The sequence below is a fragment of the Nelumbo nucifera genome, chromosome 2, assembly GCF_055504915.1.
Source record: "Nelumbo nucifera cultivar China Antique chromosome 2, China Antique-T2T, whole genome shotgun sequence".
Lineage (NCBI taxonomy): Eukaryota > Viridiplantae > Streptophyta > Magnoliopsida > Proteales > Nelumbonaceae > Nelumbo > Nelumbo nucifera.
The window spans coordinates 78,465,006-78,492,688 of NC_142650.1; the positions used below are offsets into that span (position 1 = coordinate 78,465,006).

At 37.1% G+C, this 27,683-nt stretch overlaps 1 protein-coding gene across 2 annotated transcripts in view; it reads right to left on the bottom strand.

Annotated features, from left to right (window-relative positions):
• Window positions 1–2,801: 2,801 nt before the first annotated feature.
• Window positions 2,802–27,683, bottom strand: part of LOC104590707 (DNA damage-binding protein 1) — an 81,455-nt gene continuing 56,573 nt past the window's right edge. For both annotated transcript variants that reach the window (XM_010249440.3, XM_088899414.1), the window contains 6 exons: window positions 20,868–20,978; window positions 19,674–19,949; window positions 18,680–18,954; window positions 16,372–16,723; window positions 5,005–5,289; window positions 2,802–3,650 (listed from right to left, as the gene is read on the bottom strand). In XM_010249440.3, coding sequence (XP_010247742.1) covers window positions 3,069–3,650; window positions 5,005–5,289; window positions 16,372–16,723; window positions 18,680–18,954; window positions 19,674–19,949; window positions 20,868–20,978 — 1,881 coding nt within the window. In that variant the 3' untranslated portion in view covers window positions 2,802–3,068. The remainder of the gene's footprint in view (window positions 3,651–5,004; window positions 5,290–16,371; window positions 16,724–18,679; window positions 18,955–19,673; window positions 19,950–20,867; window positions 20,979–27,683) is intronic.

A 27,683-nucleotide genomic window follows, 5' to 3' on the forward strand; every position in this document is an offset into this window, starting at 1 on the left:
CCTATGCCATACAAAGAGAGCCAAGCTAGCCAGTAGTTAAAGGGAAATGAGCCTGAAAGCTTAATGGGCCTAAAGCCCAATTCGAATTGGGTTTAATTTGATTAATTAAATAAGGGGCGAATCTAGGTAGGGATCAACAAATAAGGATAAGAGACTAACTCTTATCCACTTGAAGAGTCTAGATCCAAATAAAAATTTGGATTAAGAAACTTCCAATTGGATTAGGAGCAGTTGATCCTGATCTACAGATAAGATAAGGGATAAGCCTTATCACTTAAAGAGTCCAGATCCAAATAAAGATTTGGATCAAGAAACTCCTAATCAGATTAGGAAGTTAACTCTTTTATAAAAGGAGGAGGGTGAATTAGAAAAATGTTACACAGTTTTCTACATTCAGTTCTCTCTCCCTCTACTCTTGCCGCCCTACCCTATTCGATCTCTAGTTCTTGGAGTGATCAATATTGGATCTTGATATTGATTCTTGCTAGAAGAGTCAATCTTGAAGCTGTGCTCACATCCCTGCTTGATTCTTGTTAAAGAATTGGGGTTTTTGCTGAAGAATCTCTTTGTTAATTATGCCTCGCCCTAAGTTGTGTCATTTTCAGTGGATGAATGATTTGGTAACCTCTTTGGGCGCGAACACCTACATTAGGAGAAGCTTCTTGTGTGGATTCCGTATCAGGTATTCATCTCCCTAATTTTGGTTTCAAATTTGGTCCGGTTTGTTTTAAGAATGAACATTCAAAAATGTAGATTTTCTAAATTAGGGAATAGGATTCTCGGAAGGGAGAAAGAAATTTTTGAAAATTTGCCCAACCACCTTGCATGGTTTGGCCATCCATATGATGAATCTCTTTTCCCTTCATTTTCATGATTGGTAATGATTAGGAGTTTTACTTTTGGGTCAGTTGTGTTGACCTTTAATGTCATAATTAAACAGTAAAAATTAATAAAACATAAAAATGCAAAAAAGACATAAATTTTGCAAAAAAAAGGACATGTGTTATATCATACATTTGTCGTATTAAATAAAAAAATTAAGCGTGATATATCAGAATTATTTTTACGCACATAGAAATATAAAAATTATAGAAAAAATTTACACATTTATAATTCAGACTTTGCAATTTGCATCCGATTAATAATCAAATCAATTTTAGATTTGACTACATCTAATCCTAGATTAAAATCTAAATCTGGTTATATTGTAATATTTATTGGTTTTAATATATAAAGTTTATACAATTATATCTAAAATTATAAAAAAATATACTTTATAAATTATATTATATATGAATTTATATAAATAATAAATCAAAATATTAAATTTATATTAATTTACTATATATAAAAGTTGAAAATTAATAAAATTTTTATTTTTTATTTTATAAATGAATGTAGAGTTAGATTAAAACCAAATCCGATTGGATTTCAAATTAGATTCAAATGCAAATTTTCAATAGTCAAATTAGATTTGGAAGCAAGTTCTCAATAATCAAATCATATTTGAATTTTGCTCAATCCGATCCAAATCCAACTCATTTATAGTAGGAATGGCAACGGGGCGAGTTTGAGGTGGGGATCATATTCCCCATCCCCACCCCCGACTATGAAATTAACCCCCATCCTCGTCCTCGATCCCCGTCTAGAATAAAATTTGTCCTCCATCCCCAATCCTTGACGAGGATAGGTTCCCTGCGAGGACTCGAATTCTTGAAATTATTTTTAGATAATAGTATTTAAAAAATAAATAAATTTAATTAAAATAAATAAAAATTTTAAATTATAAATAATGTTTTAAATATGTTTTGATATATATATATATATATATATATATATATATATATATATATATATATATATCAATCCCCTTCCCCAACCCGATGGGGAAGCCAAGTCCTCGTTGGGGATGGAGAAAGTTGCCATCCCTAATTTATAGCACTACAAGCAGGGGGCTCTCATATGCAAAATTCATTTAAAAGTCGAACATTTTAGGGTATAATACGAACATGTTTAGTGAAAGGTCGAGAGTTAACAAACTTCCTAATTTTATCTATGTAATAACCTATCCAATACATTTAATAATACAAAAATCATTGACGTCAATGCCACCATCATTTTACATTGGAAACAACTATTAACTGTTATCATACTCTCCAATAAGTAAATGACAAAGCTTTAAAATCCGTTATAAACACTACCTCACGTCGCTCTTTAACCAAACCCACTTTACCAACTGCATCAACAACAAAATTAAAATAGCTATTATAAATACAAAATCCAAAAGTACCCTTCTTATCATTCATAAAACCCCCATTACATAATATAAAAACATTATGATATAACAAAGATGGAATGTTTAACATTTTATACACAATTATGTCACTATTAATATTAATATCAAGAATCTATATAGTCATTACTCCATTAATTTTTCTTAGAACCCAAAGAACATTTCTTTTAATATTTTTAAAAACAGTGTCATTTCCTACTTGCTATATGAGATATTAGATCTCATTTTCTCTCTATTTAAAGTATTTTTTCATAAATAAATTCTATTAATTAGATCTATATCTAATGCTTAAAAAAAATTATCCAAAAACAAAACCTTCTTTTGTCCATGTGGCAACTAAACAATTCAACAATACAAGTTAAATAGTTCAACCCATGTATTATAAACAAAAATTATACATAAATTTTATTAAAAAAATTAAATACATTATTATTATCATTATTATCATCTAAAATTGTTACGTGCAAAGTTACTAGTTCATTCTAATATTATAATAGACAACTTAAGATTACTACAGAATTGGCTATACAACAAATTCTAAAAAATTTTACAGGTCAACAATTTATTTGCAATTGTTCCCTTTTGCGTATGGAAGCCAGCATTTTAAAAAAAAAAAAAAAAACCGTCATGTTTGTCCCCCAACCTTTTTTTTTTTATCAGGAAGTATCCTGTCTGCTTCAGTACAGTGAAATACAAAGCAATACATAGTACATTTTACAAAAATAAAAACATATAGAACAATTTAGAACTGAGAAGTGAGGCAATAACCACAACATCAATGAAGCCTTGTCAACTCTTCTACTCTCTTGCAGAGATCTTCCATTGCAACACCCATTACCTTTGAAATTTCTTCCATTTGACTCCGGCTAAGATCAAGGAATGACTCAATTAAATCTCCATCCAAGAAATTTTTAGCATCTGCTGTTCTCTTCTCATTGTTGAATGATCTCCACTGCTCATGGCTCAGCCCTCCTACACCCTTTATGACCTTGACTAAGTTTGACTGGAGCTTCTCCAAGAAGACATATTGGTCATGGGGAAGTGAGGCAATGACCCCAATCACACCATTAACAGTGCCAAAGATTATTGTTGGAATCTGACCAACATCAGAATCTGGAAGGCGCATGACAAGGGAGCCATGACGGAATCGGTTGACAAACTCACCAAGATGGTACTCTCCGACCACCTCAAGGCGACCCCGCTCCTCATCAGTTGCACCTTCACTGTTTTTCCTAACAGTGAAAAGGTTGAAGTTATTTTCTGCACCAAGGTAGATGTCATCATCAAGAATCTCAACAGCTGACATCCAGTTTGCATTGTAGTCACGAGCCCGCTCCTCAATTGCACCCTCCTCATTCTGGAAATGACACCAATTAGGCTGTAGATGAACACACACAGGAAAAGAAAAAAAAAGGCAAATTCTTGGAGCAAAAACTAACAACGATGATGGAATGGGCTCTTACCCATAACTGCTAAGAATCCAATAAAGATGTTCCATGTTCATAATGAGGTTGGTATAAAAAAATAGGAAAAATAATAGCATAACATTTTCCGATGGTAGAAAGGAGAAGTCATGGTTTCAGCATTGCTCCTTGGCTAGCAAGGACAACAAATTATTAAAAAAACACATACTTTAACATTCTGTAATAATGACCTCTCTTTTAAAAACAATAATAAGTAAATAGATGGAGGGCTTGAAAGAAACGAGAGATTTTTATACACAGATTTCTCATTAAACTTGAGCATTATTTAATTTCGTTGTTGGAACAAATGGGCTGACACTCAGTCCTGTAACCTTATCACTAACCAAAAGTAAAAATTGGGTACTCCAATGCTGTCTGGAATACTATGAAACAAATGAGCATACAATGGAAGATAAGATCAGAAATCCCACATTAATAACCCTATACGGCTAATACCCCAACCACTGAAAAATAAAGAAAATTAAAGCACAACAAAAAATAAAGTAACAACTTTACCCACTCTGGGAGAAGGGGGAAGACACCAGTTGCCAAACCATAAAAGGAGGCTGGATGGGTGACCATCAGTGTTTTAAAAGTGAGAGGCATAAGGGCCTTCTAGCACCCTAAGGCATAAGCCAGATGAAAAAGGCCCAAATTTTTCAAAAAAAAAAAACTTTCATTTTAAAAGAAATAAAATGTTTTAAAAATCTTATTGGCTCAAACCAAAACATGAGCAAATCATACAAGACAAATTGAAAGAAAACAGATCTAAATCGGGGAAAGGTACTTCAAGTACTTAGCAATTCAAGCATGAGAAATTCTAACCATATTTGTCTTTCTCCTATTTACATTACTTCAAGTGACACATGTAACGGGGGCATAGCTCGAGTTTAAGCAAGGCATGCCTCAAAATAGACCTCAATTATGCACCTAGGCATGCCTTTTAAAACACTGGATTACCATTTAATCCAGTTATATGATATCATTGCTTTATAGGAAGGCTTATAGTAATCTTCTCCTACTTGATTGGATTGACCAAGTTGGTTTTGGAAGTTTACTGGGCTTCAAGTTGGCCCCTGGAGACCCCATTACAGGGTTTACTAGTTCCATTACCAAGGCCTTTAAGATTTTGGTTATGACCATCAAAAGCAATAAAAAACATGTAAAAATAAAAAACTGATTACAACAGTTTTGATGTCATAATGATATTAAATGGCACCAGTATATACCCCAAAAGGATGAAAATACCTTATATATTAACAATGAGATTGATTTCATCAGATCACCGACAACAATGAAATCTCCACGAGTTTGTACATATAAGGCAAGTATGTGCCCATGGTGTCCGCACTCAGATTGCAACTCACGTGAACCATCATCCCGTAACATCCACTTGTACAATTGAATCTTTTGATTAATAGCAGCAAGAAGCTTTCCATTGAAGGCATTGAGAGAGTAAACTGCACCTTTAGTTTCCTTCTCTACAATTAGCTGCAACTTCCCATCTTCAACCACAAACACCAATATTCGTCCCTACAGTTGTTAGGAGTCATTAGCAAGAAAACAGGAGATGAATTGACACCCAAATCAAAATTTTGTAACTTAAAAATGATGATAGAATAATCAACAGGAGTATGGTTAAATAGATAGTTTAGAAAATAAAGTCTTTAATCTTGGTCAAGCATAAGTCTTTTCCTCCCAGGAATTTTGAACCCAATAGCATCATGCCATTATCATCATATCATGTTGGGTGGTGGATAAGGAATTGCAAGTACCAAATGAACAAATATGGTATCTGGTTACGATGTAACTCAGATTGCCAAATTTCAGATTTTCTCCCAAGAAAATGTTGAGGTAAACAAAACATTTCAAAGTGAGCATAATTTTCAACTTTGCCCAACCCAAACAAAATAACAAATATCCAAACAAAAATGAGACCATCCAAGCTGATCAGACTCCACTGAAATGTACAATCGGAGTTTTTGAAGTTAAATTTTTCCAACTTCCAAATTATCATGAATTACAACTTAAAATTTCCTCATAAGATAAAAGAAAGTTGTATACTTGTCGGTCTACTCCTAAAGATCTTGATGACTAGAGACTCTTAGACATTGACTTTGAGGATCTATTCCCCAAGAGGTTGAGCTATGGTTGCATTATTTTCTGGCCCAATTGGAGTAAGGGATGCGGTTAATGCAGAGGTTCAAGCAGTTTTACAGGGAGCACAACTTGCTAGAGAACTGAACATTGGGAACCTGCTGATAGAAGGTGATTCTAAATTGGTAACTGGGTGGCTGAAGGAGCCGGAGACTGTAGCCTGGTCCTATAAGGGGGTGGTGAGAGAAGATCAACTAATGGGCTGGCAGATTCTCTAGCTAAGCAAGGGGTGTTTAGGAAGAACTTATTTTGGGCTCAATTGTAAATCTGTTTTCTATATGAGACAGCAGCTCATGCCTCTTGAAGCTTCTATACTGTATCTACTGTTAGTTTCTATAATTATTAATAAAATTCCACTTATCACTTATCAAAAAAAAAAAACCATAAATGAGATGAAATCTCAAATCCTATGAGATAATGTATGCCCTTAGCTCCAATCAGATTGATGTACACTAACATTTATGTATTAATATTATCAGTACATTATTGTTTTATGTTCAGATTGGTGTGCTTCTATGAAATACTCCTTAAATTGAATACTAATGAGACTTGTGTTCATTAAGAATGTTCTCAGCCATCGGATAAACTTGGGGAGTTTATTTTTGAAAAGTAAAGATAAATTTCATTAAAATAAAAAGAAATACAAAGGAAGGTGATAAGAAATCACCTGAAAGAAGAAAGACTGACTCAAACACTTCTTACACTACAACAGTAGACAGACTCCAAAAGGAATAGCAAAACTAACTCCTTTGGCACCAAAAACAAAAGGACAACTTCACATGGAACAAAAGAAACTAATAGAAGAGATAAGCTAGACTTCCCCATCAAAAACCTCCTCTTGGTTGTCACCATCTTCATCCCATCTCCCTCCTCCAATTAACCCTTTTCTCGATCTTTCTTTCTTCCTCCTCTTAAACTCTTCAAAAGCTTTTAAGGAAAAGTCCTCACCTCCCTAGATAAACAAATCCAAGCTTTTACCAATTTCTACATCCTTTCTAGCCACTGTCTTGAAAGAGACAACACCGGTTTTCTCCACCTCCTCTTTGAGACATTTATGAGGTTCTCTAACACCAGAATTGGAATCCTTTTCAGGAGTACCAACAAGATGACCAGTCCCTAGCTGCTTACCTGGGTTCGAAATATTCTGAGAGTTCTCAACATCAAGAGCTTTCTCTGATGTTTTAGAGGTCTCACTGTTCCTTCTTCTATACACCCTTTTATAGTTCTTTGTATGTCCAGACCCAACCAAACCAAGTTTCAGAAGGGAAAAAACTTTGGTTGCGTGAACAGTATGAGAGTATCTAACTCCAAGGCTCCTCAAACCTTCTTGGATGTCAGAGTCAGTCCCGCTTAAATTTTTCTTAGCCCCCCCTGCCCAAATCCATGCCTAACTTCCTGATCACCACTTCCTTGAAAACACGAAGATCAACGACATCAACAACCTTGTTTTTGAACTGGGATAGGGAATGAAATTCCTCAATAGGAGCAGTGTCTCCTTCTAGGGTGGCAACAGCAAACCCACTGGCATCATTCTCCTTCGTCAAACCAATCTCCTTTTCTTCGCGAATCTCCCTATCTGCATTAATTGTGATTTCCTTTTCGGTCGAGAGAGAGAGGCCTTGGATGTTGGCCTAGAGCTCTTCTTTGGAAAAGCATCTTCAAGATCTTCTACCGACTCTACTGCTTTGATCACAATGACCAGAGTTGCCCTATTTCTAGAGCTTCGAGACACCACAAGTTCCCTATTGGACTCATAGCTTCTAAAACTACCAATTTTCCCCTGTTTTGATTGCAGCTACCAGGATCACCTTCGTTATAGCTAGGGTTACAGGTCGCGTCAATAGAAGTTATCCCGTTTGTAGGTCTCTCAAAAGCTTTCAGCTTTGACCCCTTATGAATTCTGACCTCTCTTTTGCTTTTGAGACACGTACAAAATGAAGCAACTTGGTCACCTTCCTTTAACTACGGTTTTAAAAGTTGTTGCAAACCTTTTATTACCCTACCTTGAATGGAACATGAGGCCTACTCACATGAAATGATAAAGGCATTGAAGAGTGGGCCCCGGTGATATCTCCTTCCCCAACGTAGGAAATCCCTTGAAGAGACTTTCCAACACCCCCATCACTTGACACTGAGTGGGTCCCGCTCCCCATCACCTGACATGTCCTTCCCCAACACAATAAATCCCTTGAAGAGACTTTCCAGCCTCACTGAAACTGATATCTTTTTCTATTCCCAAACTACCCTCATCTTCATCCTCCAAAACTATTTCTGAGAGTAGTTTTTTCGACTTCCACCTTCTCGAACTGGATGGAGCTCGAGATACACTTCCTCCTTACTCAAGAAGAGGAAAATCAATCCAACCACCAGGGCAAGTAACTTCGATAACCACTCTTAATTCGAAAAGTTCTCCACCAAAGTGAAGCAAAAGGGATGTTGGAACAAGATGAATTTCCTCCACCTCAATTAAGATACGTGCAGTCGTTAAGTTCTTCCAATCCAAAATTCTTGAATCGATGAACCTAAAAAATCCCACAAGCATCACTAATAGCCCTGAAAGTTTGGAAACTCCAAGCATGGAGAGGAATGTCAAAAACGTTAATCCAGACGAAACTTGAAGGTCCCATGTTTCTCATCGCACCAACAAGAGGATTACACCTCCCCAGTCTTAACTCTAGATCCCGGACTTGATCCTTTTCGCACTAAACCATATCTGAAGCTTCTTTCTCACTACTGAAGGAGAATAGAAAGAACCCCACATCGATTCTTCTCACCTAGAATTGCCTACTTGGCTTCCATTCAGTCACCGCCCAATTCCAAACTTCTTCAACATCCACCTCCCCAATCTTAACTCTGGATCCCATACTTGATCTTGTCTACGCTCAACAATATCCGAAGCTTCTTTCTCACTACTGAAGGAGAATAGAAAGAACCCCGCGCCAATTCTGTTCACCTGGAATTGCCTACTTGGCTTCCATTCAGTCACTGCCCAACTCCAAACTTCTTCAACATCTGGTTCTAAGTTGACGAAATGACCAACCAAGCATTTATTTAAAAACTTAAGTCGGTCGATAGTACCTTCAGTTGAATTTGTGACCACCTCTTTCAAACAGGCTTCATTTCTCCTTTCTTTTTTTGATGAATTCATTTCTCCTTTCTTCACCCTTTAGAAAATCATGTGATTCTGTTATTAGTGAAGCATTGAACCTAACAAGGCTGACATTGATGTGTTGCTGATTGGACTCCAAGTACAATCAATGGGTGTTTAAGAGAAGCACTAAACCTAGACCAATTTCTAGTTATACCCTGGACTTTGGAGAAGATGGGCAAAACTAGAAAATTGCACTTAACCCCAGATTTGATTATGATACTACACTAGGTCTTAAAGTAATAAGCTACTTTTGATATGCCAACCAATGAGACCCATCTAGGGTCAAATACCTAGGCATGTTGGAGCAGTTTAAGATATTACTTGAGTAGGTGATCATAGCTATAGGATCAGCCCCTTTGCTAGACAAAGTGAATATTAGGGTTTACACTCTATGATGGAATACTAAAACTGCCGACAATGGATTTCAATTGTATTTCAAATCAGTTTTGCAAAGTGTATTCATATTTATATCATATTATTTTCTAAAAAAAAATGCGAAAGGTTTTAATCCCGAGATCCATTTGTGAGAAGTGTACTGATCATTTAGGGTTGAGAGGTTACGGGCAAGAGACCATTATAGGGCTTATAACCTGATGGACTTGATCTCATATCATTCCATTATCCTTGGGCTTCATAGGTGGCTGAAACCAAGGATCACTAATACTTAAGTGTTGGCCTGTTGGGCCTAAACTAAGCCCAACTTGATTGGCTTAGGGATTCACTGCCCTTGTATAGTGAATTCAGCCTCTCTTTCCAGACATAGGCTGAATCCATATGGACTTATATGAGACCTTTGTGGATCCCACTCCATACAATATCAGGCCTAGGAAGACTTGCAATGCCTATGTATATGAACCACTAAAGTAAATGCACCTAAGCCCATTACTAGAAAGACCGGTTAATGATGTCGCATGTGTGGGTTTGGAAATGGGTATGGAGATCCATTTTATCAAGATCTAATCCAATTAGGAAAGAGCTCTATATATAGGGTGAAGAGGTAGAGATCAAACCATGCATTCTCTAACTCCCTCTCTCTTCTCCCTTGTTCCAAAAACCCTAGTTCATGTTAGACAGTTGTATGCCCTTAGCTCCAATCAGATTGATGTACATTTGACATTTATTGTAAATGAATAAAGTACATATTTGATTCATGTTATAATGGTGTGTTTCTGTGTAATACCCTTAAACTGGACACATAATGAGACTCGTGTTAGTTTAGAATGTTCACAGTCATTGGATAAGTCTGGGGAGATTTATCCTGCTAAGGCTGACACTGGTGTGCCGCCAAGTGTTGGGGTGGCCTGTCTCAGCTGCCAGGGTGAGACCCGAGGTACATGCAGTGTAGGTTTACTTGAAACCCTGAACTAGACCAAATTTCCAGTATTGCCCTGGACCTTGGTGATTAGTGGGCAAAACTGGAAAGTTACACCTGACCCCTAGACTCGATTATGATACTGCACTAGGTGTCGAATTGGACTGTCTTTGATATGCCAATCAGTGAGATCCTTAGAGGGGGTCAAAACCTGAGTATGTTGGGACAGTCTGAGAATTCATTTGAGTGGGTGATCATAGTGATAGGATCAACCCCTTTGTCGGACAAAGGTAATGATCGGGGATGCACTCTCTCTGATGGAAACCAGGACTGCCGACAACCAATTTCAATTGTTTTAAATTGTTTTGCAAAATATATTTTATATACGGATATAAATATATATATATTATGGTTTCAATTGTTTGCAAAAAGGTTTTAATTCCCGAGATCCATGTGAGCAGAGAGTGCAGCACTGTTCCTTACAGCCGAGGGAGAGGTCCTCTCTTGTCGGGCAGTGTTTGATCATTATGGGCTGAGAGGTTAAGTGTAAGACCATTGAGGGTAATACCTGATGGGCTAATCTTGCATCTGCCCACAGTCCCTGGGTGTTACAAGGTGGCTTGGCCCAGGGACCACTTAGTGTAAGTGTTGGGCCCATAGAGTCCATGTGATGGGCTCAAGGGGTTCACTGGGCTTTCCAGTGAATTCGGCTAGGTCTTGTAACAAAGGCTGGGCCGAATCCTTGTGGCTGATGTGTAGATCAATTCTTGGGTCCCACGCCATACAAGGAAGCCCAACTGGGCAGTAGTTTGGAAGGCTAATTGAGCACATATACTTATTGGGCCTAAAGCCCATTTCGAACTGGGCTGATTTGATCATTTAAATAAAGGGGCGGATCTGAGATCAGATTAGCAGATAGGATAGAATCTTACCCTATCCACTCAGAGAGTCCAAATCTGAATACAAATTCAGATCTGGAAACCTCCTGATCAGATTAAGAGAGGGCTGATCTAATCTGCAAATAAGATATGGATCTATCCTTATCTCTTAAAGGGAATTCAGATCAAAATATGATTTGGATCAGCAACTCCTAATGGGATTAGGAGCTGATCCCTTTAAGGTTATAAAAGAAGAAAGGGGCGGTAGCCTTTAGAAGATGACATTCTCAAATTCAGGGAGAGAACATAGCACCCAGTGAGACTGCGCTATTTTCTCCTTGTCGCCACCATAACTACCAGTTCGATCTCCTCTTTCAAGCAGGAACGATCAAGATTGGATCTTGATATCAACCTTTGGAGAAAGGCTGATCTGAAGTTGTGCTCATATCCTCCAGCGAATTCTTGTGAAGGGTTCGGTTCGTTGGACGAAGATTGTTGATTCTGCTCCATCCTACACTGCGCCATCTTCAGTGGGAGTAGTTTTTGGTTCCTTCCTTGGGTGTGAGCACCTCCATTGAGAGATACAGTTTCTCCATATCAGGTATATCCCTCTCCTGCTTCTGGTTTCAAATCTGGTTCGGTTTATGGTTCAAGATTGATCCTTGAAAATGCAGATTTTCTAAAACAAGGAATGTGATTCGCAGATGAGGGGAGAGGAAATTTTTGAAATTTCGCCCAACCTACCTGTAGGGTTCGACCATCCATATGGTGGATCTCTCATCCCTTCAGTTCAAACCAACCTTGTTGAAGATTGATTCTCCACCATCTTTCTGCTGAGTTTTGAAGAAAAACATTAGAGAAAAAGTTGTTCCTGCATCAAATCCCACTGATTGGAGTGCAAATCAGTTGAAGCAGTGTTGCAAGATTGACCTCAATATTTCAGCTGCACCATCTTCAGTTGGGAGGCTGATCTAGGTCTAATTTTTGGGCATGAACTACCACTCTAGGAGCTGCAATTTGTAGACTCCGTATCAGGTACGCTCAGATTTAATTTGAGTTTCAAATCTGGTCCAGTTTAGTGCAAGTCCGATCTAGAAAATTCAGATTTTCAAGTACAAAGAAATCGGTTCCTGGGTTGGACTTAAATTTTTTTATAAGTTCGGCCGTAAACCCTAACTTGTTCAGCCATGAAATATCAGAATTTCAGCCCTTCCAACAAATCCATCAACTAGAAATGACTAATGAAACAAATTTGTGGGGGTCATTAGTAAATTACAATTGAATCAAAGATACACCAACCACTATTATGAAGTGGAAAACACCCATCATGCATCAAAAGTATCCTGTCAGAAGTGTTAACAAGCAAATAAAGGAGAAAAATAAAAGAGGAAGCAAAAATAAGTTCTACCATACAAGTTAACTATGGTGGAAAAAAAGAACTCTTATTTTATATCTTTCCAGAAAAACAATTAATGGGAATCAACTTAAGGCATATCAAATGAGAACCAAAGCATCTCCTATGTTTATTTGGCACCATTATGATGATATGGGGCCCAATTGGAGCACAATTAACTTGGGAACATCCTAGAATTTCGGTCCATCCTAAGATGCTCTTCTTGTGGTCGAAATTACTGCTAAACAGGACTTATTTGCTCTTCTACTTCTGGACAGTAAGGGTATTTTTGTAAATTTACATGTTTGAATAGGGAGCAGGTCTCAATCTAGTAATTTTCCCTTATGTGGTTTTATGTTTGTAGTTATTTGGGGCATATTTAGTCTAATTTAGCTTATTTTATAAGTAGTTTGAGGGGCAAGTTTCTTCCTTTGGAAGCTTCATTCTTACAAGCTTGTGAGGCTCCTTTGGAGAACAATTCTTTTAGGATGATGAACTGTAGAGTACAGATTTATTCTTTCTTGTAAGAGAGGGACATAATGGTCCTTTCTCAACTTTGTATATTTTACATATATAAGATAATTTTCTTGGGCACGTGAATCATCTTTTTACACCCTATTCACCCCTCTCTCTTGCTCGAACTGAGTTAGCATGCTATCGGAACAGGTCCCTCGGACCTGTCTTTAATTGAGATCTAAAACTTGGGTTTTAGATTGATATCTGCACCTGTTCGGTAACTCTTTGAAAGCTGTTCTGATCATCACAAGTTTCTCTTTTTTCAGGAAAATCATAGTCAGCATTGGGGTTTCTTCTATTTCTCTTGAATGGTTGATCCAATTGGTGTGAAACATTAGATCTGAAGTCGCCCAAGCTGGTTCTACTTGTATGTGTAATCAGATTCTACATTGTATTGGATTTGAAGGGTTTTCTTCCACTTTCTCTGATCAACAGTGCAATAAACTTGTTTTTGGACTGTTACTGTTAGGATCTCTTTTGGCTGTGCTATTTGGTTGGACATTGATCTCTTTGCCGCTGGTTTGTCTCTTCAGTGGAGTGATTGCCATGTTCCTCATTTTTTAGTCTAAAGAAATCACTTTCTTTCATTTCTCTTGGTGTTTACTTGGTCTTACCTTGCTGAAATGGCCTTGGAGAAGAGAGATATTTTGCCGGTAAAATTTTATGGGATCGATTATGCTTTTTGGAAGTTCCAGTTCCAGTTCTTTGTTGAAGGAAATGGTCTTTGGCACTATGTTGATGGAACAACTAAGCTACTTGCTGAATGAGATTCTAAGGGCCTAAAGCAATGAAAGATCAACACTGCCACAGTTGTCTCTTGGCTTCTGGGTTCGATTGAATGGGCATTGCCATCCCTTTGAGAAGCCTTTGGACTGCTAGTGAGATGTTTGCCTATATACAAAAGGTATACCAGCAATCCAACATGTAAGGGAAAAAAGAAAATACAAGAATATTATGCTGGTTTTGTGAACTTGTGGGAAGAGTATGAGCTACTTCATATAGGTTGATCAACTTCTGCATGCTGCATTAAGGATATAAAAGAGCATTTTAACAGGAGGAAGATCATGCATTTCTTCATGCACCTGAGACCAGAATATGAAGTTATAAGGTCGATTATTCGTATTAGGGGTACATCACCGACTCCCAATTCATTCTTAGGTGAGCTCCTTAGATAAGGAAAAAAATGATTACATAGTCCACTATTAGTGTGAAATCGGACACAGGAATAGAGGTAGCTTGGCAAACAAGTCCAAGCCAAAGGACATGTTGTTAGACAATGTAATGTCTTTAGGGTCCAATACATGATGTAGGCTGTCTTTATTATGAACAAAAGTCTAGTTTAAGTGCATGTGTTATTGGAGATATTTCTGTGTAAATAGCCTTTGTTCTACATTATGGAATCATGATTAGAGACATGTTGTACACTAAACGTTCTTAGTCGGTGGATAAATTTGGTCAGTTTATTTTGATAAGATTGATGTCTTATAAGGCGTTTTGTGAAAAACAAAATTGGAGCATTTCCAATGTGTTCTTGGACCTTTTCAATTAGTAGAACAAATGGATTGTTGCTTATAGTCCCAGACTTGATAATAGTACTATGTTGGTTATCAGTCTGGTCTACTTTTGATATACCAACTAGTGAGATCCTTCTAGGGTCAATGCGTGGGTATTTGAGCAAGTGATCATTGTGATAGGATCTACTACTTTGTCAAACAAAGAGAATATCCCCAACATACTCTCTTTTGATGAAAACCACAAAGCTACAGGCAATGGATTTCAAATTACTTTGAAATCAATCTGCAAAATAAATAGTTTGTTTTGAAAATTGTTTGCAGAGTGACTGATAAAAAAAAAACAATTGTTTGCAAAGTGTTTTCCTCAAGTTCCATCATTAAAGAGAGTGTGACATTGGGCTTTGAGATTAGAGGTAGAGATCATTTCTCAATCCCCAATGGTAGATTTTATTGGTAGAGAGACTGCATTGCAAATAATCAGTTAGGATCATTTCTAAATCCCTAATCCTAAGGTGGCATTGCTTGGGCAATTTATGTTAGACATAAATGGGCCAAATTTAAGGTCTAATTAGCTTGCATGATTTCTCCTTTATGAAAGGAGTGAAATCAATGTAGGTGGTGGGTCCATCTCCTAATGAAGAGGTGGCACAAGTTGGTTCAGATTGAGAGCTTGTAGTTGCTATTTTGGATGATTGAGAGCTATTTGGATGATTTCTAATTAGATTAGAAGTTGACTAATTTGACTAGTCAAAGAATATGGTGAATAGGAGTCTTGCTAATTGAAAGACCTTTCCTAATTATATAATAATTGAATGTCCCACTTGACCATCTAAGGGGAATGGTCTGAGTCCTAAGAAGAATAAGGCTAACCAAACCACCATAAAAGGAATATATAAGGTGACATTGCCACTTCCATAGTGCTTTTATAGAAGAGAAAATGTGACTAGTATCCTTGGCCATCTCCTTTGCATTTTCAACCATTGGTGTATCTGGTGAGTCATCATATGAAAAGATAATATGACTGTTTAAGGACCTCCTTAGGGAAGACTATTGCTGGTTCACCTTATTTCAACGTTGGAGAAATAACTGGCACTTGTAGAGAAGTGGCAATTAGAGAGACCTTGGAAAGTACAGCCACAAAAGAAGGTTTCTAGGAAGGAGGATCTTCTTTGGGATTTGCTATGAGGAGGAGGAAGATGGCACCTAAGGTTTCGCGCCATTCTCTATGAGTGGCTGTTAACTAGTATCTTGTATTACACTTTTAACAATAAAAGAAACCATCTTAGACAGGTTTGCCAATACAAAAGTAAACCTGGTAGAGCATTATGCAGGAAAAGTGACAACCTATGACGCATAGTTGGTGCCTACTTATTTCATGTCCCACCAAATAGATCACTAGATGAGCCAAACAGAATGGCTATAACTATCACTCCAACCTCCCATTTTCCTTTGGATATTAAACACAAAATACAGTGATTTGAATGGTGATTATTGACTGAGTTCATTTAAAAGATGGGAAGTTACTTTTTCAACATTTTATTATTAAATAAAAGAGACTGAACATAACATGGAGGTTTCTTACAAGGCAAGCATGATGGGAAGAGAACATTGTCTTGCTCCTGTATGCAAGTTTCATCTATAGCATTCAGGCTGCAAAGTTATCCAAAATAAATAAACCAATAATTCAATCATACCTTGGTTGGCTCATTTTCCTCAGGTAGAACATATGCGGTACCAACACAGTAATACACGTTACTGTCATCTGAGAATGAACAGCTGATGATAGAGCAGCCATATTCAAATGTATCGAGTGCATAAGTTGATATAAACTCAAATGTCTGGTCATCCAACAAGCGGACAAAGTGCATTTCAGTTTCCTCTGTGCTCGACTGGTTGTACTTCAAACTACAGATCGCAAAGGTCCGAGTCTGCTCTTGATGACAGATACGACGTGCATGCTCCCCAAGAGGAATTGAGCGGATATGAAGCTTTTGAATGTCATCAATGGTGCCAATTGTGAGCTCACCTTCTTTTGCAATGGCAAGGCTGTTGATAAATCAGTAAGGAGCTTCATTAAACTTTTTATCCCTAGCTCTGTAATCCAAGTAAATTTGTTATAATTTTATCCTGCAATATTCAGTTGAGTTCCTAATATTTTCAAAGTTTCTTAAATTGACATAAAAAATCCGAATAATTTTTTTTCCTGAAAAATACCAACAGTGTGATCAGGATCAAGAGAAACAAATATACAAATGGCTGGAAGATACAACTTGCACTAGAAGCCTCCATGCAGTACCTACCATCAAATATAGCTCAAATGTCATTGTTATAATGGAATATAGAGGATTACAAGTATACTTTCTATGGGTATGTAGAGGCAAAAACAACTTGATGGTGCAAGTAAGCAAGGCTTTTCAAAGGGCTACTCATGTTTCCATGTTTTAGTTCTCATTTGTTACGTTTTCTGCCTTTTCTAGTAGCAGACAAATGAAGTTTTTCAATCTTAACATAAGTTGGGTTCACATACTTAAAACAGGGCTAGAATATTGAAATCTTAGATTCATAGTTTTCAAGGCACCAAGGCAAGGCTAGGCGACAGGGGGGGCATCTTGTTGCCTAGGCGATGGATTTTTTTTTTTTTTTTTTTGAGTAAAACCATATATCCTAGGGTAGTTCCCTAGGTTCCATAACCATCTTTCCTTAATAATTATCCATAATTTTCATAAGAGAAGTATAAATTACATGTTTAAGTCTAGAAAATCAACATTTTATGAGAAGAAAAAGAACAAAGGAAAGAAAATTCAAAAAACATAGGGGATCCCCTACTTTTGTTATAGGAAAAGAAGAAAAGAAAAGGTGGAAGAAGAAAATATGTTGATTAGACAAAATTTGAAGTTCTTCCCTTGCTTATTGGTTCAAATTTTGAAATCTTGGAGGGTTCAATCAAGGATCAAATTTCAATATGATATGCCCTGTATCGAGTGTATTGTATGGTGCCTGGTGTTTGCTGATGAAACTAGTGAAGGAATGCAAACTTATGTTTATGGGCAACTGTATTAGAAAGAAGAGGTTTTCAAATACATAGAACTAAACAACAAAGTATGCAGTGTAGATTTAATATAATAGGAGTGCAAACCAAAGTATACTTAAGATTGGAGACCAAGAGATAACTCAATGTGACCTACTCCACTACCTTGGGTCAAAAACTTATAACAAAAGAGAGATTGAGGAGGATGTCACCAATAGAACTAGAGCAGGATGGATAAAATGGAGAGGTGCATCTGAAGTCATGTGATAACTGAATACAATTTTGACTAAAACGAAAATTCTATAAAACAGTTGTAAGGCCAGATATGTTGTATGATGTACAGTATTAGGTAGTTAAGAAACAATGTGTCAAATAAAAAATGAATATGGCGAAAATGCAAATACCTAAATGGATGAGTGGTAAAACCACGAGTAGCTCCAATAGGTGATAAAATGGGAGAAAATAGATTGAGATGGTTTGGTCATGTGCATAGAAGATTATCTACAGCACTTGTTAGAGAAAAGTGATCCGTTACAAGTTGAAGGGACTAGAAGTGTTGGGGGTAGCATGAAAAGGACTTGGATGGAAGCAATAAGAATTGATTTAAGTGCCCATGATTTAACAATGGATATTACAGTGAACAAAATGAAATGGTGAAACAAGATTCATCTATCCAACCTCAAGTTGGAACAAGGCATAGATGATGATGATTCTCTTCAGGAGACATACTATGTCAAATGAACCTAAAGACTAATAACCAATCTAACTTCACTATCTGGTAGTTCATGCAATTATGCAAAAGAATGGTGAAAGACAAGAATGGATTCTAGGATCGTGTTGACTTTGGCATAAAACACATCATCGGATTATGCATACTAATCTCATGTACAGATTATAATTACTTTGCCAAAAGAAATCATCTTAGATTTCCCTTTATTATAGTAGGACAAAAACATAAACAGATATGTGAATACCTATCTGGAAAAGCAGCAGAGTTGAAAGGACACATATGGCCAACTTCTCTTAAATTTACATTACTGTAGAGTAGCTTCTTGTTACTGCTGTAGATGACAGTCGGCCTATCTGAAGCAGCAAATACATGGGTGGTACTCTTGGAGGAGAAAGTGCGTAGTGTGATAGGCTGGGTCCCAAGAGAGACCTTTTTCCTGTCAGTTAACTCACCTGTACTCATGTTCAATAAAAAGTTGAATAGATGTCCATCTCCAAGAGCACACAACAAGTAAGATACCTGGGGTAAAAATACATATTAGAAGACAAAATGAAGAAAGTGCGACATTAAGGGAAAATCATCTCAGATACTGCAAAAATGTGTTATTGATAGTACAATGGTCCAAGTGGCACACATGCAACTTTTGATCCATAAACCACTGTATATTCTAGGAGAATTCCTACACTGCAAATAAACTCTTTCCATCCAACCTGTCAACTTCCTTGGCAGTGTTTGGACTCAGGGAAGTAGAAAGTCAACTGCACCTCATTGTCCATGAAATACACAGGTTTTCAAAGACTCCCACCTCCCTTTGGGAATCCTTACCTGTTAAAACTGAGAACAGCATGCTAAAAAGCCACTACTTTCAGAAACCGGCAAGGCCCAATTGTAACCAGTGGAAAGTTGGGAACCTTTTCCTCTCTCCATATCCATTTTCCATGGAAATACAAATTTGGATCTTTTTATATGTTTGTATTTCCCAATGCGAAGGGATGAATTGAATGGGTAATAACAATTATTCCATTGGGTTTATTTTATGCATGTGAGATCCCTTACAATGACCCTTCTGAATCTTAGCATCTCTACATGTATCCCATGTATGCCATGTCTAATATTTACTTGGTAGACTATCCATGGTGTTCATCAACAGCACCTTACATATCCTGTCATAACATCAACCAACAGAAGCAATTCCATACCAAGTTAAAAAAAAAAAGAAAAGTAAAAGTTAAACATACCCCTTCAAAGCAACATAAAAGAACAGAACGAGGAATTATCTCTCCTCCCAAATGCTCCTTTGTGATGAGATCCAGGCCTGGAAGAGAATATATCCTAACACTTATATCAGTCCACATTCCAACTACAGCTAGCTGACTGTAGTCAGGGTTTTCACCAACAGGGTTTATGTCAAGGCAAGATATCTCATATTCCAATTGTGCATGCTTTACTTCTGTCAATTTTCCAACACCAATTTCTAAGTAAACTAAATGACCACCCCCAGTAGCCAATAAAACCTGTTGGAAAAATGACAGACCAAAATTCAATAAGCATTTTGAAACTGTTACATACCATACTGAATACAAATACATAGCCGTTTATACAGAATAAATTATGAAAACATTCCATAGAAATGATCAGTCTTCTCTTGCACACAGGGCAAACATTCCCACTGCCCCTTAATTCCTTACAGTCAAAAGGAAGGTTAATTCAGACAAACAGTAGCTGTAAAGTAATACCAAAATCCTTGACCACTTTACAATGGCAATATGGTCAAGGCAGATGAACTCTAAGTCAATTCCCTCATTTGTCAGGGCTATCTGACTCATTATCTCTAGATCAAAATACAGTACAAGGGTTGGTTTCCCATTTACACATTACAGAAGATGAGAATGCACATGCAGAGTATGGAGCTGGAAAAATAGATAATAGACTAATAACAGTCCTTAAATCATCTCATAGGCATGCATTGACATGAAGGAAAAACAAAGCTATTTTAACATCCTTAACAAGATAAATTATGTAAAGTAATGCACAACTTGGTGATCTGACACCAAAGACCGTAAGTCTGACCTGCTGAAAACGACTGAAACCTTCAGATAGTGCAACCTCTTGTATATGCCTATGGCCAAAAATAACAATGACCCAGATGCTTTAATGTACAACCCAAAGATCATAAAATCCAAACTTAAGCTAAAATCAGGCCAATTAAGATTCCCCGATTGCGAGATTTAGATCTTGGGCTCCAAATGAACAGTCCATAGCAAGTGGCGGCACCAATATCTATTGCCAACACCTCTTACAAATTAAAAGGCTTAACAATATTAATTTTGTTTCACATCTTTGTCATAGTACACTGCTGATCATGTTTCTGAAAAAATATTTTTACTTTAATTGCAATTTAATACTTTAATAGACAAAAGTCTGAAAAGAACCTGAGTTGCATTAGCTGTAGCCACATTAACTGAAAATCCTGATGGGGCTTTCCATTCATCAAGCAGAAGTCTAGATGTAGAACTGACTAAACGTACAGAGTTTGCAGTTACCTGTCACAGAGATGGGAGAAAAACTGAATCATATCTGCAAAGAACTACATAGAACAAAACCTATCACCTGCTTGAGCTTGGCACTAACAGCCAATTATCTTTCAACTGACAACTTACAAGTGCAGCCAACTATTTGAGGTTAGCAAAAATTTGTCATTCCATTCTTTCAAGGGCTATATCTTCTGCTATAATAATGTAATAGTGAGAAATATCACTAAATTCAGGATTATTGGGGTAAAAATACAAAAAGAAGATGAAAAGAATGTCAATACTCAGGACCAAGTTCCAGGTAGATCACTCCTCAGGATGCAGTGAGTCTCTTCAACCCAAATTTCCTAAGACAACCAACGAAAAGTAGAAGAGTGATGTGGAAAACAGTTAGGGCAGCAGTGGTGTAGACTGTTTGGGAGGAAAGAAATGCAAAGATCTTCAATGAAAAGCACAGGTCAAAGGAAGAAATTGTGGAAACTATAAAGATAAAAGTTGCACACTGGATAAAAACATTGGAGCTCTTCCAAAGCTATTCAGCGACTGACATAATAAGAGTGTGGAATGAAGCAGAACACCGTTCTAATGTAAAAGAAAAAAAGGTGATGGAATGGAAGCCCCCAGTTAGCAATAAATTCAAGCTGAACTCTGATGGGAGCTCTATAGGAAACCTGGGATTGGCAGGTATTAGTTCTGTGTTTAGATATTACTCAAGCAAAGTGATGGCACTAATTTCAGGTTCTTTAAGGGTAGGAGATTCGCTAAAGGCTGAGCAAGCAAACCTACAAAACATGGAGGTTGAAGGGGACTCTAAACTGGTTATCTCTTGGACTACCAAAAGGTGTAATGTTCCTTGGATTTATATACATACCCTGAGGGAAGTAGAAAGCCTGGCGAAGGAACTCAATGTCACTTTCACTTGGATCAGAAGGACTGCTAATGGGATGGCTGACTCGTTAGCCAAGCAGGGGGTCTATAGGCAGCAGTTGTTTTGGGGCTTGATTGATATCTTGTGATATATTGTAATTCTGTAACTTGAATTCTTGCTTTTTAATAAAATTAATTTTCCTTGCTGATAAAAAAATTAATACTCAGGACCAAGTAGAATGTTATGGATTAAGATAATACTGAATTGCCATTTTATGAGCAAAGCACCTTACTGGTTGCAAAGAATTTCCGTAATTTGGGTGAGTAGAATGTATATGTAATGCACAATTAAATCAGGGAATTTCCTTCAGGTTGTTCCCAGCATTGTAGCTCACATGTGAATGCCCTATACCCATAACCCATAAATCCTAGTGGCAGTGGGATTTGTAAATAGTTGCCTATATCATTAAATACCCAAAGATTTGAGAACCAATTCATTATGATCAATTCACAAGTTAAATAAATAGTTGCCTATATCATTAAATACCCAAATCGAATATGATTTATGTGGACATTCACAAAAGACCTTCAAATAGTGAGAAAAATCCCAATAGTTCAGGTTAATTGTGCATTCACAAAGGACCTCACTATGTGGACATTCTCATAGTGAGGACTGTTACCACTTACTGGTTTCTTGTTCCTTTGCTGCAGCTCTTTGGGATTGGATGTTTGTTTTGTTTGGATGTAGGTGGAATCAACCAGCAGAGGTAAAATCATTATTCACACCAACTAACTTTGTTTGCCTAACAAAAAGATGAAGGAGTATGTGAAGATGTTTCAGAGCAGCCACCTTATGGACAATTTGGGAAGAAAGAAACGCTATCCATTGGTTGAAATCCTTGGCTTCTTTCAGTTCTTTTTCATTTGATGACATATGCAGAATTGGGCCACAGTTGCACACACTTCGGTTAGGAAAACCAGAGCCACTATAGTTTGGGTAACTCCCCCAGAAGGTTTTTTTAAACTGAATTTTGACAGAAGCAGCCAAGGTAGCCCAGGACTGTCTGGCATTGGAGGAGTATTGAGGAATGAAAATGGCAACATCATATCCTTATTCTCAGGCCCGATAGGGATAGGGGACTCTATAAGAGCTGAGATATTAGCTGCAGTACAGGGAATTCAGATTGCTAATCAACTAGGAGTGGAGAACCTATTGATTGAAGGGGATTCTAAGGTGATTGTGAGCTGGCTGTCAAATCTAGACTCAGTTGTTTGGAGTTATAGGGATTTCATCAAAAAAGTTAAATGTTTAACAAGGCAGATAACATGTAGATATCAGTGGGTGGGTAGGGAGGCAAATGCTTTGGCTGATCATCTTGCTAAACAGGGGTCTAGTAGGGACCATTTATTCTGGGCAGCATTGTAATTTTATTTCTGATCTTTTGTAACGGTTAGGAGAGGCTGCATCTCATGCCTCTCCAAGGGATTCTTGTAAAATCTTATTCCTATTGTTTAATGAAATCATTTTCAATTATCAAAAAAAAAAATTGTTACCTATCAACCAATATCATAAAAGTGGTTATCAAATTCACGGGGAGTTTTGGATTGGTCAAAGCCATGTCTTTCTAACAGCATAGATTTTTTCATAATAAAAAATATTTTAATAATATATAATAAACTTTTCTTGGATCTCAAATTTACTTTTATTTCCCATTCAGGTTAGGCTTCAAGCTTGGAAAAAAAGCTTCAGATTGGGCATCAGGCTTGGGACTAGGCTTTGGGCTCGGCCCTGAACATTTTCTGCTAACAAGTGGTAAAGCCCAGCCCGATCCCAGCTCATGACTAGGCCTAATAAGTATAGCACAAGCTCCTTGTGAATGAAGTAGTGACGCCAATATCTCAAAGCTTGTATTATAGTATAAATTCAAGGTCATAAGTAGAATAATGTTCCTTGGCTTCATTCAACTGGTGTCCTTTTCAACTTGAGACAGCTTCAATTCCTAGATGAGATGCACCACATACTACCTCAAATACTACTTAAAATTAGATAAGGTAAGAATGGGTGTCACAGCTTCTTATTGATTAGATTGAAGCTCTCTTCAGCTTCATTTGTCCAAACAAAACTTTTGGACTTTATGCAATCAGTCATTGGGGCAATGATAGTGCTAAAGTTCTTTATGAACCGCCTATAATATGTAGCTAAGCCATGGAAGCTTCTTATGAATCATGAAGGAACACTACTTAAGGTTAATCTATAACTTCTCCTTACATAAAACCCACAACATGTGTGTCAAATGGTAAATATGTTCAAAATGTGAAAAGCAAAATATAAGAATATCATCAAAATAAACAACCACAAATTTTAAAATAGAAGATCGTAAGATTTGATTCATTAACGGCATGAAAGTATTAGATGCATTAGACAGCCCAAAAGGCATGAATAACAACTCATAAACACTATCTTAAAAACAATTTTCCATTCATCACCAAGTCAAATATTGATTTGATGGTATCCACTTCTAAGATCAATTTTTGAAAATTTCTTTATCTATCAAAAAAAAAATTGCTTTGCCCCATACATGTTGATAGGTCGACTATCCAGACACATCCTCCAAGTCCCATCTTGGTGTAAGGAGGGAGGGCATGTCCTACACAAGGGCTAAGACTCTCTTGAATAAACTCCTTTTTCAAGAGAGATCAGCATGTTTTGTTGGGCTCATATCATAATGGGGTAAGTTAGATAAGGTGGCACTGTAAATTAGGTCAATAATGTTGAATACTACACATAGGCAGTAGCTCACTTGGAAGTCCTTCCAGTGTAATATCACGAAATCCTTTAAGGAGCTTTTACAAGCATTACGGTATTTTTTTCCCTTCCTTTCTTGCTTAATAATCTCAAGGACAGCAAGGGAATAAACAGTAGAATTTTCTTTTCAAGAATTCTCAAATCATCTTAGAGACAAGAGACTATAATTTTCTTCCTTAGTCACTCTTGAAAGAAATGCTACAAATTATGCTATACAAGAGAGGTGATGATGATAACGAGTCACTCTTGAAGGAATTTCCTTCAAAGGAGTTAAAATGCACTTCACTCCATTGAAAAAGAGGGAATAGGTATTTTTCCTATCATGATGATAAACTTGTTTATCATATTAACAAGGATGTGCAAGTAAAAGGTGACATGCATCAATAGGCAATGTACCATACTCACACAAAATCTTGACCATCATATTGTCCTATTGAAAATTTAACCAAACATCTTTCAATAATTGGGACCAAACTTCCCTTCTTAAACCATGAAATCTTATAGGGTTTAGGGCATTTGTCACGTTTTAAATTTAAGTTATCAACCATTTCCTTAGTACCATATTCTCACAACTTCCCAAATCAATCAAAACTAAACACTTCTTACAATAAGCAGCACAAAAAGTATGAAAAATATTACTACACAACCATTCATCTTCCTACTATTAAGGACTGTTGGAATTTTTTTTTTTGATCAATAACACAGTTCATTAATTATCAAAATGGGAATTACAAAGAGGAAGACAAACTTTCTTATCTTCCAACTTCAGCTTGAGCCCCAAGAAATGGAAAAGAGAGAAAGAGAAAAGGAAAAAGGAAAAAACAGATTTAAATTACAACTGTGCCCAGAACATCGACTCCCTGTCCCCCCCTTGTTTAGCTAACCCATCAGCAAAAGAATTAGCTTTTCTTTTTACCCAACTGATTTTAACTTCCATTTCTTGAATCAGCCATCTGAATTTCCTTCTCATATTACTATATCTCCATAAACCACTATCGTCTTTATTCAGCCAGCCTACCACCACCTCCGAGTCCCCTTCTATTATGTGTTTTCTAAGGTTTATCTCCCTAGCTTTCTGGACTCCTTCCACGACTGCATGGATCTCAGCTCTAAGGGAGTCACCCACTCCAAGTGGGCCTGAGAACATGGCAGAAACAACCCCATTCTCGTCCCTAAAAACACCCCCAATCCCTGATTGTCCAGGGTTCCCTTAGTTACTTCCATCAAAGTTTAGTTTTATGAAGCCCGCCGGTGGGGGAGTCCAAGACACACTCATTCCTGCTTTAGTCTGGGTACAGCTTGCAATCTCACCCCACTTCCTCAGCATGTCATCCACTGTAAAGTCTGTGAATAGCTCTAGGGATTTCATCCACTGTACAGCCCTTATATGGATCAGGGCCCTTAGATCTTCAGCACTTCTCTCTTCTTTAGAGAAAAATCCCAGAGTTTCTTTCTTCCCATAAAGACCAGCAGACTGCTGCCATCAGTCCTCTCCACATACTCCTTCCCCTTTTCATACGCCACCTGAAAAAAGGAGCAAAAAGACTTCGCATATTTGATGGAGGATTCCAAGTATACCCAAACAGAGAGAAAGCCCACTCTCAAATAGATTTTGCAAATTGGCAAGACACCAGTAGATGGAAACAAGTCTCCCCATCAGCTTTACAAAGAACACACCAATGACTACAAATCCAATACTTCATCTCCCTACTTTGTGTCCAGCTCACTTTACTAATTTCAAATCACCATCAAAGCCAATACTTCTGCTCTAAGAGAATCTCACTCCCGAGCCAGTCTTGAGTATCGGGCAATTATCTTGCCCTCCTCATCTCTAAGTACACCATCAATACATGAGATTCCTGGATTTCCCATGTTACTACCATCAAAGTTAAGTTTGATGAACCCTCTTTTCAATAGAGACCATTGGTGATTAATGATAGTCTTATTTGAGCAAGAGCCAGCCACGTCCTTCCACTTTCTAAGTAAACCCTACATTGAAACATTTGAAAATACTTCCAAAGATTTCAGCCAATGTGCCACTCTAATCATTATTGTTTCAATTATGTCTTCCTTACTGCTATCCTTCTCCAAGAATATTCTTGAATTTCTTTCTTCCCAAACATCTTCATCATTTTCATCTATAAAGTTTAACCAGTTGTCTATCCTCTCTGAGGAACACTCATAGATTAAATGCCCTCTCTTCCCACATTGGAAACACTTATTTGTTTGGGTTCCATCACGACTTCTTTCACATGAGAAAGTATCACATTCCTTCAAGCCCTCCGAATCTTGCAAGTTGGGATGGTCAAATGTTTTTTTTTTTTTTTTTGATAAATAGTTGGGATGGTCAAATGTTCGGGTCACCATTTTCCTTTCTTTAAAAATCCTAAACAAGGGTTTCTCAATTCGATTAACGGAGGACATTTTAATTTCCCTTCCTCCTTCAAAAACATTTGGTAGGCTTCTTCAAAACTACTTAAGTAGTAAAAAAATATTTCATCTTGAATGGACAATTTTAAACCACTTAAATATCTTGCAACCAATCAGTCATCAGTTTCTTGTAAATTTACTCAACTCAAGTATTAATAGAATTCCTTCGTATAGTCGGAAACGCTTTGATCAATCATTTGGTAGAGATGGTGAAACTTCCTATATGGAGTTTGAGAATAATCAAGAGGAACAAATAAACTTCTCATCTAATTTTATTTTCATTTTTCCCCAAGTATCAACTCGCCAAATTCCTCTACGTTCATGACATAGTTGGTATTCTTGACACAAAACTAAAACTTGACTTTTGAGCTTTGTAGCAACAAGTTCCTTCCATTCAAAGTAAGTTTCTTAAGATGCAACCAAATCACAATAAGATTCAAGATCAAGCTTATTTCAAAGTTGGAAATGTCAACACAATGTTCTTGCCAGTACTTTCCAAGGCGCATACAAGTAGATCCATAGCCCAAGATTGTTGTGAAGGTGTAGATGTTTGTGCTCTAGTAAAACTTAAGGTATTAAAATGATTCTCTTAATCAAACGCAATTGGTTCTTCA